Source organism: Somniosus microcephalus, chromosome 34 (assembly GCF_052327205.1).
Source record: "Somniosus microcephalus isolate GS21.2 chromosome 34, FLI_Smic_1.0, whole genome shotgun sequence".
NCBI classification, from domain to species: Eukaryota; Metazoa; Chordata; class Chondrichthyes; order Squaliformes; family Somniosidae; genus Somniosus; species Somniosus microcephalus.
This window is the reverse complement of record NC_141020.1, coordinates 17,832,300-17,845,457: the sequence shown is the minus strand read 5'-3', so window position 1 is coordinate 17,845,457 and position 13,158 is coordinate 17,832,300. Positions and strand designations below refer to the sequence as shown.

Below are 13,158 nucleotides of genomic sequence, written 5' to 3'. Positions count from 1 at the left end.
CAGTGACAGAGTGCGTGCGTGTAGGCGCAAGTGTCAGGAGGGGAGAGGATCAGGTTCAGCTGTGATCCTCCCCACATTCAAACAGCCTACCGACAGACACAGGTCTGAATTTGCACATCGAGAATTGGCAACTGGGCACAGAACTGGAGGGTGCTGTGAGACTGCACCCCAAGAAGAATCAGCACTTTGAAAGCAGCAAGGCAAACAGAGTAAATTATTTTGATTTTCCCTCCTCTAAAGAAGCGGTAACACTTGCAGTCACCACATTTTCCGGATTAATTGTGGCCAACTCGCGAGTTCTTTGTGCTGGAGTGGATAATCACTGCACAACTAAAGCTGGTTCCCCCATCTCACCACGTACTCGACCTCAGTACTGGCTAGAGTGGAGCAAAAACATCAGCATGGACTGGGTGGGGCGAATGGCTTGTTTCTGTGTTGTATATTCTATGAATCAAGCACAACTTTACAGCACTGCTGCTTTGATTTCCCGCTCTTGCTCATGGGCCGGACGTCTATTGAGAAAAAAGTAAATGGAACCCCTTGTCAAATCATCACTGGAGTTTCGTGGCAACTCATGCCAGGAATCCCAAAACCCTATTGGCATCACAATCTAACTTAAGTCAGCCTATTTTGTATCCTCCTGTTCTCGGTAAACTCCACAAAAGGACACGGAGCACATAAATTTCAGATTAGCCTAGTGGAAGTTTGATCTAAATCATATTGCCACTAATCATCCAGCGACATCATTTCTGCATCAATGTAGAGATACAAGTGGTTCACTAGTGGTAATGTGACAAAGTCCATACTTTGAAATATATATGGAACATAAGGGCATAAGAATTAGGAGCAGGAGTAGGTCATTCAGCCCCTCGAGCCTGTTCTGCCATTCAATAAGGTCATGACTGATCTTCGACCTCAACTCCACTTTCCCGCCCGATCCCCCTAGAGTCCAAAAGTCTGTCGATCTCAGCCTTGAATACGACTGAGCCTCCACAGCCCTCGGAGGTAGAGAATTCCAAAGATTCACAACCCTCCGAGTGAAGAAATTTCTCATCTCAGTCCTAAATGGCCGAGCCCTAGTTCTAGACTCGCCACATGATGTACTGGGTTTCAGATCATGACTGCACAAAAAGTGAGGTCATCTGATGGCGGTAGCATCCCAGCACTTGCAGTCTAGTGCAAAGCCAAGTTTAAAAGGTCCCTAGGCATCCTTTGGACTTTTAGGGACATTTTCAAAGTTATCAGTGGTCTTGTCCGCTCTTTAGACTTTAACAGAGCTCTGGACGTGAATACATTATGTCATTCGGTTCGGATGTCTCCACATTGCACTCTACAGATACAGGAAACTTTGTGCTATCCGGCACCGACGGGACCGAGCTGTTGCCGTCCCATCAAAACTGCCGGACAAACCAGCGCTAATGTTGAAACATACGGAGCTTTTGAGCTCCGTATCTGGCAACAAACCCTGTTGACAGCTTCTAAACAGTCGGCCGTACCTTGCAAGCGTCTCTGTAGCTTAGCAACAGCGAGACCTCGCAGAGCCTGACTGGTGGAAAAAAAAGCAACGAGAAGAAAAAAAAACCTAACGAAACGGCTCCTGATTTTTGCCGGTGGATCGAGCATTCCGGACAGTTAACCTCCGGATAAACCAGTTTCCTGTACTAGCCTGAAACTGTGATGTAACTGGCCCCTAATACATGTTCTCTGCAATACTGAGCCATGATCTAATTGAATAGCAGAACAGGCTCGAGGGGCTGAATGGCTCACTCCTGTTCCTCTGTCCCTCAGTTTGGCTCAGTTGGTAGCCCTCACTGCTGAATTAGAAGGCTGTAGATGCTTAGGGAGTGCGGCAGAGTCAGAGGTGCCATCTTTCGGGAGAGATTAAAACCCATCTGCTGCTTCAGGTGGATATGAAAGACCCTATATCACAATCTGAAGAGAAGCAGGGGAGCGCCCCCGGGTGTCCCTCAATGAACACGAAACAGATTAACCCATCTTTCAGGCGATTTGGTGCCTTTGGGACTTTGCTGTGCGCAGATTGTCTGCCACATTCACCTACATAATACATCTCAGAAAGTAACTCATCGGATGCACAGCTCTTCGAGACGTCCCATGGATGTGGTAATACACTCTATAAATGCAAGCTCGCTCTTAGTTTCGCAGTACACCCCAACATTTCAAACTTGTGTGTGAAGCCATTCCACTGTCATGAGCTCATGAGTGCGCATGAGACAGGAAATGAGCAGTGTGGGTTGGAGAAAGATGGATCATAGAATAGTACAGCACAGGAGGCGGCCATTCGGCCCATCTAGTCTGTGCTGGCTCTTTCGAAGAGCAATCCAGTTAGAGGAAGCTCTTTTTTATCCGGCACCGACGGGACCGGCGTGGTGCCGATTTATCAAAAAGTCCGGATTACAGAGAGGTATAGTTAAAAGGTACGAGAGCTCCGTACACAGCAACAAATCCAGGCTTCCCTGTTGCTTAGCAACAGGTGCAGGAACCCCGATTACACAGCCACAGATCCAGGAACGGCCACTAATATGAAGTAAAACTTACCTGAACCTACTCCTGAATTTTGCCGGTTAACAGAGATTTCCGGTTATTTAGTTGCCAGTAAATCGAGAGTTTCCTGTAGTTCCACTCCCCTACTCTTTCCCCATAGTCCTGTTGCTTTTTCTCCTTCAAGTATTTATCTAATTTCCCCAGAGGTTGCACACCACTGGGTTTAACCCGAGCAAGCAGCCATGGAGACTGATGGAAGTTAGCACCAGAATAAACTAGGTGCTGACGGCAACCAATCAAGATGATTTTAGTTTTGTCGAACGGTAGATTTTGCTACTCCACAGAAGTGAATCAAGGTGGAGAATGCAATTGACAGACAAGACAAGTCTGTGGGGGGGGGGGGGAAAAGAAGGGTTGAAGAGATGATTCTTGTCTGTGAAAAGGCTGCAGTTGCCTTCTGTGGGCCCAAACCACAGTGCTCTCGGAGTGGTTGAGGCGAATAGTATCGATGCATTTAAGGGGAGGCTAGATAAGCACGAGTGAAAAGGGGAAGAGGGTTATGCTGCTAGAGTTGGGTAAGAAACGACAGGAGGAGGTTCGAGTGGAGCATAAACACCGGCACGGACTGGTTGGTCCGAATGAAAGAAAAAAATAAAGACTTGCATTTCTATAGCGCCTTTCATGACCACCGGACGTCCCAAAGCGCTTTACAGCCAGTGAAGTACTTTTGAAGTGTAGTAACGCAGGAAACGTGGCAGCCAATTTCTGCACAGCAAGCTTCCACAAACAGCAATGTGACAATGATCAGATAATCTGTTTTTTAGTGATGTTGGTTGAGGGATAAATATTGGCCCAGGACACCGGCGATAACTCCCCTGTTCTTCTTTGAAATAGTGCCACGGGATCTTTTACATCCACCTGAGAGAGCAAACGGGGCCTCGGTTTAACGTCTCATCCGAAAGACGGCACCTCCGACAGTACTGCACTCCCTCTGTACCGCACTGGACTGTCAGCCTGGATTTTTGTGCTCAAGTCTCTGAATGATCCCACGACCTTCTGACCAAATACAATATATCCAAGTTTGCTGATGATACAAAGTTGTGTGGGAATGTAAGTTGCGAGGAGGATGCAAGGAGGCTTCAAGGGGATATAGACAAGCTAAGTGAGTGGGCAAGAACATGGCAAATGGAATATAAAGTGGAGAAATGTGAAGTTATCCACTTTGGTAGGAAACATAGAAAAGCAGAGTATTTTTTAAATGAGAGAGATTGGGAAATGTTGGTGTTCAGAGGGACCTGGGTGTCCTTGGACAGAAATCACAAAGTTAACATGCAGGTACAGCAAGCAATTAGGAAAGCAAATGGTATGTTGGCCTTTATTACAAGAGGATTTGAGTAAAAGAGTAAAGACATCTTACTGCAATTATATAGGGCCCTGGTGAGACCACACCTGGAGTATTGTGTACAGTTTTAGTCTCCTTACCTAAGGAAGGATATACTTGCCATAGAGGGAGTGCAGCGAAGATTCACCAGGCTGATTCCTAGGATGGGAGGATTGACGAGAGATTGAGTAGACTAGGCCTATATTCTCTAGAGTTTAGATGAATGAAAGGTGATCTCATTGAAACATACAAAATTCTTGGATATGAAGAGAATCAAGGGATATGGGGATAGTGCAGGAAAGTGGAGAGGAGGTCGAGCATCAGCCATGATCTTATTGAATGGCCGACTCCTGCTGCTATTATGTTGTGAGAAGCGAGGGTGCTACCCACTGAGCCACTGGCTGAATGGCCTGTTTCCGTACTGCGTATCCTATGTCATCCCGGCCCGCACTCCGGGGCGACAACAAGTCACTGACCCCCAGCTCACCTCCCTCCCCGTTCTCACTTGCTGTGACCCGGGGCGCCAGGGCCGGCCAGAGCCGTGTCAGCGAGGCCGAAGGGTCTCCACCATCACCGCGACCGCTGCTGCCAGGCCCCGTCGCTATAGTTACCGCCCCCGGGCCCGGGACCAGCACCACCTCGCACCGCCCGCCACCGCTCCAGCTCACACAGCAACCGTCCGACTTACCCCGGCGATATTCAGGCTCCATTTGCCGGGCTCGGAAATGCCGCGGGCCGGCTGTGGCCCCAAGCCCAACACGAACAACAACAGCAGCTGGGCGCCGAGCGAACGCCAGCGCGTCCACCTCCCCGCCGCCATCTTGTTTTGCGCCCGCAACGTCATCGCGTAAGGGGCGGGGCGGAGAGTGGGGGGGGGGTGTTTGTGTGTGTGTGACGTCATCACGCACCAACCCTCCCGCCGGCCATGACACCACTGCGCAGACTCCCGGTCGGGACACGCCCCCTCCGACGTCATGACGTAAGGTGTCAATCAGACGGTCGCGGAAACCCCGCCCACCCCGCGGCCCCTCCGACGCCTGCGCAGTGCGTCCCTTTTGCGACGGCGGGGAGACATTGGATAAGGCCCGCAAACCGGCGGAGGCAGCGTCCGGCGCTATTTACCCTTGCGCCTGTTTGAGTGGCACGAATTTTAGGAGTTCATTTACAGGATTGCAGCCCTCATCTCACAGGGGAAGGGCCAGGGGAAGGGAAAGTAGGGGAGGTGGCCCAATATTGGGTGCAGTCTACCAGCCCAATAAAGTTTTGGCCTAGGCTCTCCTTAAAGGCGAGGTGCTTTGCTGTCAGGCATGGAGAGACACCCGCGGTCAAGGGCGAAGCGGTTTTCGGATTCAGCCCTGAAGGCCCTGGTCCAGGGGGTCCGGCGACGACGCGATGTCCTATTCCCGCAAGGGGGCAAGAAGGCTTCGTTGCTGAAGAGCAGGCGGGTCTGGAAGGAGATATCGAAAGCCGTCACGGCGACGAGTGTGGTCCCCCGCACGCCCACCCAGTGCCGGAAGAAGTTTAATGATCTCACCCGGCTGGTCAAGGTGAGTGAAGGTTTCAGAAACTGTCATAGAATGGTTACAGCACAGAAGGAGGCCACTCAGCCCGTCGAGCTCGTGCCGTCTCTCTGCAAGAGCACTTCAGCTAGTCCCACTAACCGCCTCCGCCCCCCTGCCCTTTCCCTGTAGCCCTTGCAATTTTTTTTTTCTTCAGTTACTTATCCAGTTCCCTTTTGAAAGCCACGCTTGAGTCTGCTTCCTTTCAGATCCTAACCACTCGCTGCGTTTAAAAAAAAATGTTCCCCTCATGTCTCCTTTGCTTCTTCTGCCCATGCCATATCCCACCATCTGCACCTCTAGCCTCACACACTGCTCAATGCATCACTCACCTACCCACCATCTCTAGCTGTCACCCAACCGCACCTCGCAATCACGGCTTCACTTCACACTCACCACCTTCCCGCTGCTGCAACAGTCACACCCACATCTCACACCTAGCACACACTGCCAGCTATTCAACTACGGCAGGCACATCACCCAAACGCGTAGCCCTACACTCACTAACACACTTCCCTTTCTCTTGCAGGGAAAGGTCGCTGATAACCGTGGAGAGAAGCAGGAGGCAGGAGGTGAGCAAGCGAGGATTGAAAACCTAACTGACCTGGAGGAATCAGTGTACCAAATTATCGAAGGGGCTGGGACAGATGCCATGGAGAACGGAGAACTGGAAAGCATCGCTGATGATGACGGTATGCTTATACCTCATCCTTCTTCTCACATCCCACTTCCCCCTCATCCCACAATCACTTCTCACTTACAAGCTGCGGATGGTGTATGCGTGGATATCTTGCTACCCCCCTCCCTTGTGTCTTTCTGCTTTCAGATACCCAAGAACTGCCAGCAACTGTACCTGAACTTAAGGAAGACACTGTTGGAGGAGGAGAAGAGGAAGAAGAAGAAGAAGAAGAAGAAGAAGTAGACGACAAAAGGGCACTGCATCTGATACTCGTAGATGCAAGCTCAGAAAGTGGCACTGCGCGGACTTTAGAGGGTAGTACAGAGGCGGGATCTGCACGTGGTGAATCACCAGGCACGAGTGGGCTGCAGCCAGGCCAGGCGGAAAGGGTAGCTCGGGTGCCAGCTCCCCGGAGGCCGAGTCCGCGCACCAATTCTGCACCACAGGACTCAGATGATGACCTCGATGGGGCGGCCTTCAGAAGGAGGGTGCTCGGCATGCACACTGAAATGCTTGGTGCAATGGCAAGCCTGCCAAAGAGTCTCTTGTCGGTGTCGAGGAGCATGGAGGAGTCGGGCTCCAACATTGCACAGGGTTTCGCACGGAGCTTGGAGCCCATGATTTCCGGGATGGAAGTGATGGGCAGCTCCATGAGAAATCTTGTGGACCCGACTATGATGGTGGAGGTGATGGGCGATCTCGCAGCTTCCATTGCAGCACAGGCAGAAGCGACCCAACGTCTCACTGCTGCAGTGGAAGCTCAGACTGCTGCCATCGTCGCTGGGTTTACAAGTGTCAAAAGGGGCTTGCAGGGTGTCGCAGCAGGCCAGCAATCTGTGCTGCAACAGATTGCAGCATTCTCAGAGGGATGCAGGGCTGGAAGAGGTTGCTGAGATAGGGGTCGGGTGAGGCCACGGAGAGATTTGAAATTCAAGGTGCTGTTCTGTGCGTGTGTGCGCATGTGTCTGTGCGTGCTGTCTGTGTCTGTGTGTGTGTGTATGAAAAAGGTCATTGTCTGGCACTTGTATGCCGTGACTGTTACTTGCCACTTATCAGCCCAAGCCTAAAAGTTGTCCAGGTCTTGCTGTATGTAGGTATGGACTATTTCATTATCTGAGGAGTTGCGAATGGAACTAAAACCTGCAGTCCCCACTTTTGACCTTATAATGGAGGGAAGGTCATTGATGAAGCAACTGAAGATGGTTGGGCCTAGGACACTGCCCTGAGGAACTCCTGCAGCAATGTCCTGGGGCCGAGACGATTGCCCTCCAACCACAACCATCTTCCTTTGTGCTAGGTATGACTCCAGCCAGTGGAGAGTTTTACCCCCTGATTCCCATTGACTTCAGTTTTACTAGGGCTCCTTGGTGCCACACTCGGTCTAATGCTGCCTTCATGTCAAGGGAAGTCACTCTCACTCTCACCTCTAGAATTCAGCTCTTTTGTCCTTGTTTGGACCAAGGCTGTAATGAAGTCTGGAGCCGAGCGGCCCTGGCAGAACCCAAACTGTGCATCAGTGCGCAGGCTATTGGTGAGTTAGTCCCACTTGATAGCACTGTTGACAACACCATCCTTTGCTGATGATTGAGAGCAGACTGATGGAGCAATAATTGCAGGATTGGATTTGTCCTGCTTTTTGTGGACCGGACATACCTGGGCAATTTTCCACTTTGTTGGGCCGATGCCAGTGTTGTAGCTGTACTGGAACAGCTTGGCTAGAAGCGCAGCTAGCTCTGGAGCACAAGTCTTTAGCACGACAGCCGGGATGTTGTCGGGGCCCATAGCCTTTGCTGTATCCAGTGCGCTCAGCCGTTTCGTGATATCACGTGGCGTGAATCGAATAGGCTGAAGACTGGCTTCTGTGATGGTGGGGACCTCAGGAGGAAGCCGAGATCATCCACTCGGCACTTCTGGCTGAAGATGGTTGCAAAAAGCCTTGTCTTTTGCACTCACGTGCTGGGCTCCGCTATCATTGAGGATGGGGATGTTCATGGAGCCTCCTCTTCCCATTAGTTGTTTAATTGTCCACCACCATTCATGACTGGATATGGCAGGACTGCTGAGCTTTGATCTGATCCGATGGGTTGTGGGATCGATTAGCTCGGTCTACGGCATGCTGCTTCTGATGCTTAGCATGAATGTAGTCCTGTGTTGTAGCTTCACCAAGTTGGCACCTGATGTTTAGGTACGCCTGGTGCTGCTCCTGGCATGCTCTTCTACATTCCTCATTGAACCAGGGTCGGCCCCATGGCTTGATGGTAATGGTAGAGTGAGGGATATGCCGGGCCATGAGGTTACAGGTTGTGGTGATATATGCTGCTGATGATGACCCAAAGCAGGAAATAATGACACAGAGCCTTTTGTAAATAAAGTTGTCGGCTGCTTGGTCAGGGGAATTATACAAATCCCATTCTTGGCGATGTAGCACTGGCAGTTCAGCCTTACTTTGAAAATCAACATCAGAAAGTGAGAGCTGCAGCGTTTAATGTACTTGGGAAGCTGATCAGATTTATAACTGTGGAAATTAACCCTCCACTTATCAAGTCCACCTTGATCAGCTTGCTGCTGCATCTCCACGATGAGAGCAATGAAGCCATCAAAGTCTGCAAATCCGTGCTGAATTTCTACGGTCCAATAATGGAGTCAGAAAACATATCCAGGATGTTTCAAGAGCTTTCCTTGGAGGAGACCACCCTGGATTATGAGGACTATTTAAGCAACTTCTCCAGGCACATTGCCACAGACTTCCCCAACCAGATCATCTTGTACATAAGGACCTGTTCCACCTTCTTCAGGAATGTGCTAACTGAGGTCAGAGGGAACGCAGTGACATTGCTCGGTTTCCTCATGGACGATGCACCACTGGATTATTACGGATCACAGTCTACAGGTCAGACTTGTGACGAGATTATTGCCTTGCTGTCAGATCATGTGCAGGATGTCAGAACGAAAGCAGCCAAGGCGATACGATACCTCTACACGTATTAGGGACCATAAGAACAAAAAACATTGTAAGGGATTTGTTTGTATTGTGTTCGGAAACGAGTCTGAAGTAGAGGAAGTCGCAGATCAAAAATGGCCAAAAGAGGAAAGCATCACTATGGAAATAATCTGAACTGTTCTACAGACAACACGAATACTCCAAATGGAGTTGTCGGATTTTTACCCTATTTTGTATACTAATTTTCTGTTTGAGAAATTTCTGATGGAATTATCATCAGCAATAAGTTCCAATCTCACTTATTGGAAAATTAATTTTTGAATAATAAGATTTTATTGGAAGAACTGTCTGCCTTTATTTTGCAAATAGGATTTATTTATTCAGGAAATCCTTTTAAGTTTCCTTTCCTCCCTTACTTTGTGTTTTTCCCTTTAGATCCGAGCACACATCCCATCCCATTGCCCAACCGAGATGAAATGTGGACAACCTGCTCCCTGGCCTGGGGCAGTGCCATTCTACAGTGACCTGTGCTGTCTCACCCTCCCATTTTACTCCCTGTGGGGAAGGGTCTATCTCCTGCCTGATCCCCTCCCTCCCCCGACAGCCCAGTGGAGATTGAGGACTCGCTGTGGGCACAAACCCACCGCCCACCGCTCCTTGGTGCAGTTTGTTGAACCACCAACATGTTCATCCACCTGTCTCAGTGAATTCTTTCTGATCCTCAGTTTGGTGAAGCAGAAAGCAGAGTCCACAAAGAACCACGTGTTCTTCAAAACCTAATACACATCTGCAAGGAGCTGGTGGGTTGTGTGGGGAGAACTGTCCTGTTTATTCTCAGTCAGAATCCAAAATGGCTGCAAGCCTTCCCTTGCCAGATTTCTGCTTTTCTCAGTTTTTATAGTGTAATCTAACTTTCCACCAACACCCCTCACAGATAAGCTGACTGTATGTTTTCCTGATCATCGACTATTGATTATCACTCAATCTATTTACGTTAGAATTGTTCCTCCTTCAGTCTGGGTGTCAGTCTGCCTGCATCAGTGGCACCGAATTGTGCCTATTGGCGTCCACCATGACACCGGCTAAAGAAACGAGATAAAACTCAATGACATCATCGCTCAGAGTTCCCGAGTGTGTTTCTAGTTCCGACGTTTTGGCTCTCCCATCCTGGCTCTGCGTCTCGCCCAGTGACAGCGCAGGTCTGAGGTCATCGCGCCGGATTCGTGGTGCTCCTGATTATTCCCGGGCGTTGATTTTAATGGCCAGATTATCGGCAGCGCCACGGGTCAGGTGCTCTGGCCCTCAGGGCCCGGTTCACCGATCTGTGCTCCCGTCAGGTGAGGCTCTGCCCCGGGAGCAAAGTCCCTGTATTTTCAGCCCTCAGATATATAGGCAGGTGAGCGAGTGCTGGGCATAGCTCGGGAGAAGGACGTGGCATTAGGTGTGGGACCTGATTGCCATAATTATAATATTAAAATCAGACCTGCGCTGACCTCTCGCTGTGGAATTTCCTTGCCCCAGGATTGGACGCTGCAGGCTTGCCCGTCCAATCACCCAGCCCCTGATGAGGCTCAGCGTTGCCGGAGGCACCTCACAACATCAGCATTAGGACCCTGTGGGATCCTAGGGAACGGACAGGGAAAGGGGGCTGGAGTCGGTCGTTCCCGTTGAAGAGCAAGCAGCAGGCACGATGGGCCAAATGGCCTGCTGTAGGTTTTATCATTCAGCTCGAGAAGTTTTGTGTATTCCTCCCGTGAAGACTCGTTCACTCACTGACTCCATTAACATTCAAATGGGTTTCCATTCACTGTGTCCGAAGGTCGAGAGTTCAAGCCCCAGTTAACCCGTTCTCTCAGGTGGACGTAAAAGATCCCACGGCACTATTTTGAAGAAGAGCAGGGGAGTTCTCCCCGGTGTCCCGGACAATATTTATCCCTCGACCAGCATCACTGAAAAAAAGACAGATAATCCGGTCATTATCGCATTGCTGTTCGTGTGATCTTGCTGTGCGGAATTGGCTGCTGCGTTTCCTACATTACAACAGTGACTACACTTCAAAACGTACTTTGTTGGCTGTAAAGCGCTTTGGGACGCCAGGAGGCTGTGAAAGGCGCTATATAAATGCAAGTTCTTTCACTGTATAAAGAGGGAGAGAATGAATGCTGGCACACCGGCCTTATTGTGGGCATTCCCAACCCGTTTACTTTCCACGATTTGTTTTCACCAAGTGGGCACCGCAGAACCCTCAGGTTCTCCTTCATGGCCCAGCCTTTCCCCAACCTCGAGTCCCAGCTTAACATGGTCGAGCTCAATTTTTAGTTCAGGAATTCCCTCCACAAACCTCTCCGCCTCTCTCTCCTCCTTCAGGACTCGGCTCCAAATCTATCCCTCTGACCAAGCGTTAGGTCACCTGTCCTAATGTCTCTGGGGTGATGGCTGAGTGGGATTGAGGGCTGGGAATGACCACAATTGTGTGCAGTGAAAGAAAGAACTTGCATTTATATCACATCTTTCCCGACCTGCGGACACCCAGAGCGCTTTACAGCCAATGAATTACTATATTCCCGACTGGATAGTCCGGCATTAACTAGCCAGACGCTGCCAGAAACTGTGCAGAGCAGCACTGTAGGACTTTAGCGCAGATTACCACAAGAGGGAGCTCCGAGATAAAGCACGAAGGCGAGTTAACCGAACGGAACAGAATAAATCCCCGAGAAAGAAAGGCAGAGAGCCACCGAGCAAAGGGCATTCGGCAGCGGTGGAACGGAATCCAGAACAGGATAGGGATATAGAAACATAGAAGATAGGAGCAGGAGTAGGCCATTCGGCCCCTCGAGCCTGCTCCGCCATTCAATGAGATCATGGCTGATCATCCAAACTCAGTACCCTGTCCCTGCCTTCCCTCCATATCCCTTGATCCCTTTAGCCTTAAGAAATATATCCAACTCCTTCTTGAATATATTTAATGAATTGGCCTCAACTGCCTTCTGTGGTAGAGAATTCCACAGGTTCACCACTCTCTGGGTGAAGAAATTCCTCCTCATCTCTGTCCTAAATGGCTTACCCCTTATCCTTAGACTGTGACCCCTGGTTCTGGACTCCCTGACCATCAGGAACATCCTTCCAGCATCTAGTCTGTCTAGTCCTGTTAGAATTTTATAAGTTTCAATGAGATCCCCTCTCATTCTTCTAAACTCCAGCAAGTATAAGCCCAATCGACCCAATCTCTCCTCATACATCATTCCTGCCATCCCAGGTATCAGCCTGGTGAATCTTCGCTGCACTCCCTCCATGGCAAGAACATCCTTCCTCAGATAAGGCGATCAAAACTGCACACAATACTCAAGATGTGGTCTCACCAAGGCCCTGTACAACTGCAGCAAGACATCCTTGCTCCTGTACTCGAACCCTCTCGCTACGAAGGCCAACATACCATTTGCCTTCTTAACCGCCTGCTGCACCTGCATGCTTACCTTCAGCGACTGGTGCACAAGGACACCCAGGTCTCGTTGCACTTCCCCTTCTCCCAATCTATTGCCATTCAGATAATAATCTGCCTTCCTGTTTTTGACACCAAAGTGGATAACCTCGCATTTATCCACGTTATCTGCCATGCTTCTGCCCAATCACCCAACCTGTCCAAATCATACTGGAGTTTCTCGGCATCCTCCTCACAGCACACACACCCACCCAGCTTTGTGTCATCTGCAAACTTGGAGATATTACATCTAGTTCCCTCGTCTAGATCATTAATATATATTGTGAATAGCTGGGGTCCTAGGACCGATCCCTGCCGTACCCCACTAGCCACTGCCTGCCACTCGGAAAAAGACCCGTTTATTCCAACTCTTTGCTTTCTGTCTGACAACCAGTTCTCTGTCCAAGTCAATACCTTGCCCCCAATCCCAGGTGCCTTGTGACCAGCAGACCGGAGCTAACCCAGCAGAGAGTGAACAATTCCCGGCAGAGGAGCAGAAATCTGAAAAACGCAGCAGCAGGTTAGGCACTGCAACAACAACTGGCATTTACATAGCGCCTTTAACGTAGTAAAGCATCCCGAGGCCCATCACAGGAACTTAAATCAAACAACAATTGA

The 13,158-nt window shown here is 49.9% G+C and overlaps 2 protein-coding genes across 3 annotated transcripts in view; one reads left to right on the top strand and one right to left on the bottom strand.

The window, feature by feature from the left end:
- The window catches only part of LOC147096841 (Golgi-pH regulating cation channel-like), a 71,393-nt gene extending 66,659 nt beyond the window's left edge, over positions 1 to 4,734 (bottom strand). Inside the window, exon 1 of one of the 2 annotated variants that reach the window (XM_085973523.1) lies at positions 4,572 to 4,734. In XM_085973523.1, the coding sequence (XP_085829649.1) occupies positions 4,572 to 4,727 (156 nt within the window). In that variant the 5' untranslated portion in view covers positions 4,728 to 4,734. The remainder of the gene's footprint in view (positions 1 to 4,571) is intronic. The other variant, XM_085973522.1, reaches the window with a different exon arrangement.
- Positions 4,735 to 4,962: 228 nt separating this feature from the next.
- Positions 4,963 to 9,407, top strand: LOC147096840 (uncharacterized). Its single transcript, XM_085973521.1, has 3 exons — positions 4,963 to 5,430; positions 5,972 to 6,134; positions 6,269 to 9,407. Exons 1-3 carry the CDS (start codon positions 5,191 to 5,193, stop codon positions 7,012 to 7,014), a joined length of 1,149 nt encoding a protein of 382 aa, XP_085829647.1. The 5' UTR covers positions 4,963 to 5,190; the 3' UTR covers positions 7,015 to 9,407.
- The last annotated feature ends 3,751 nt before the right edge of the window (positions 9,408 to 13,158 follow it).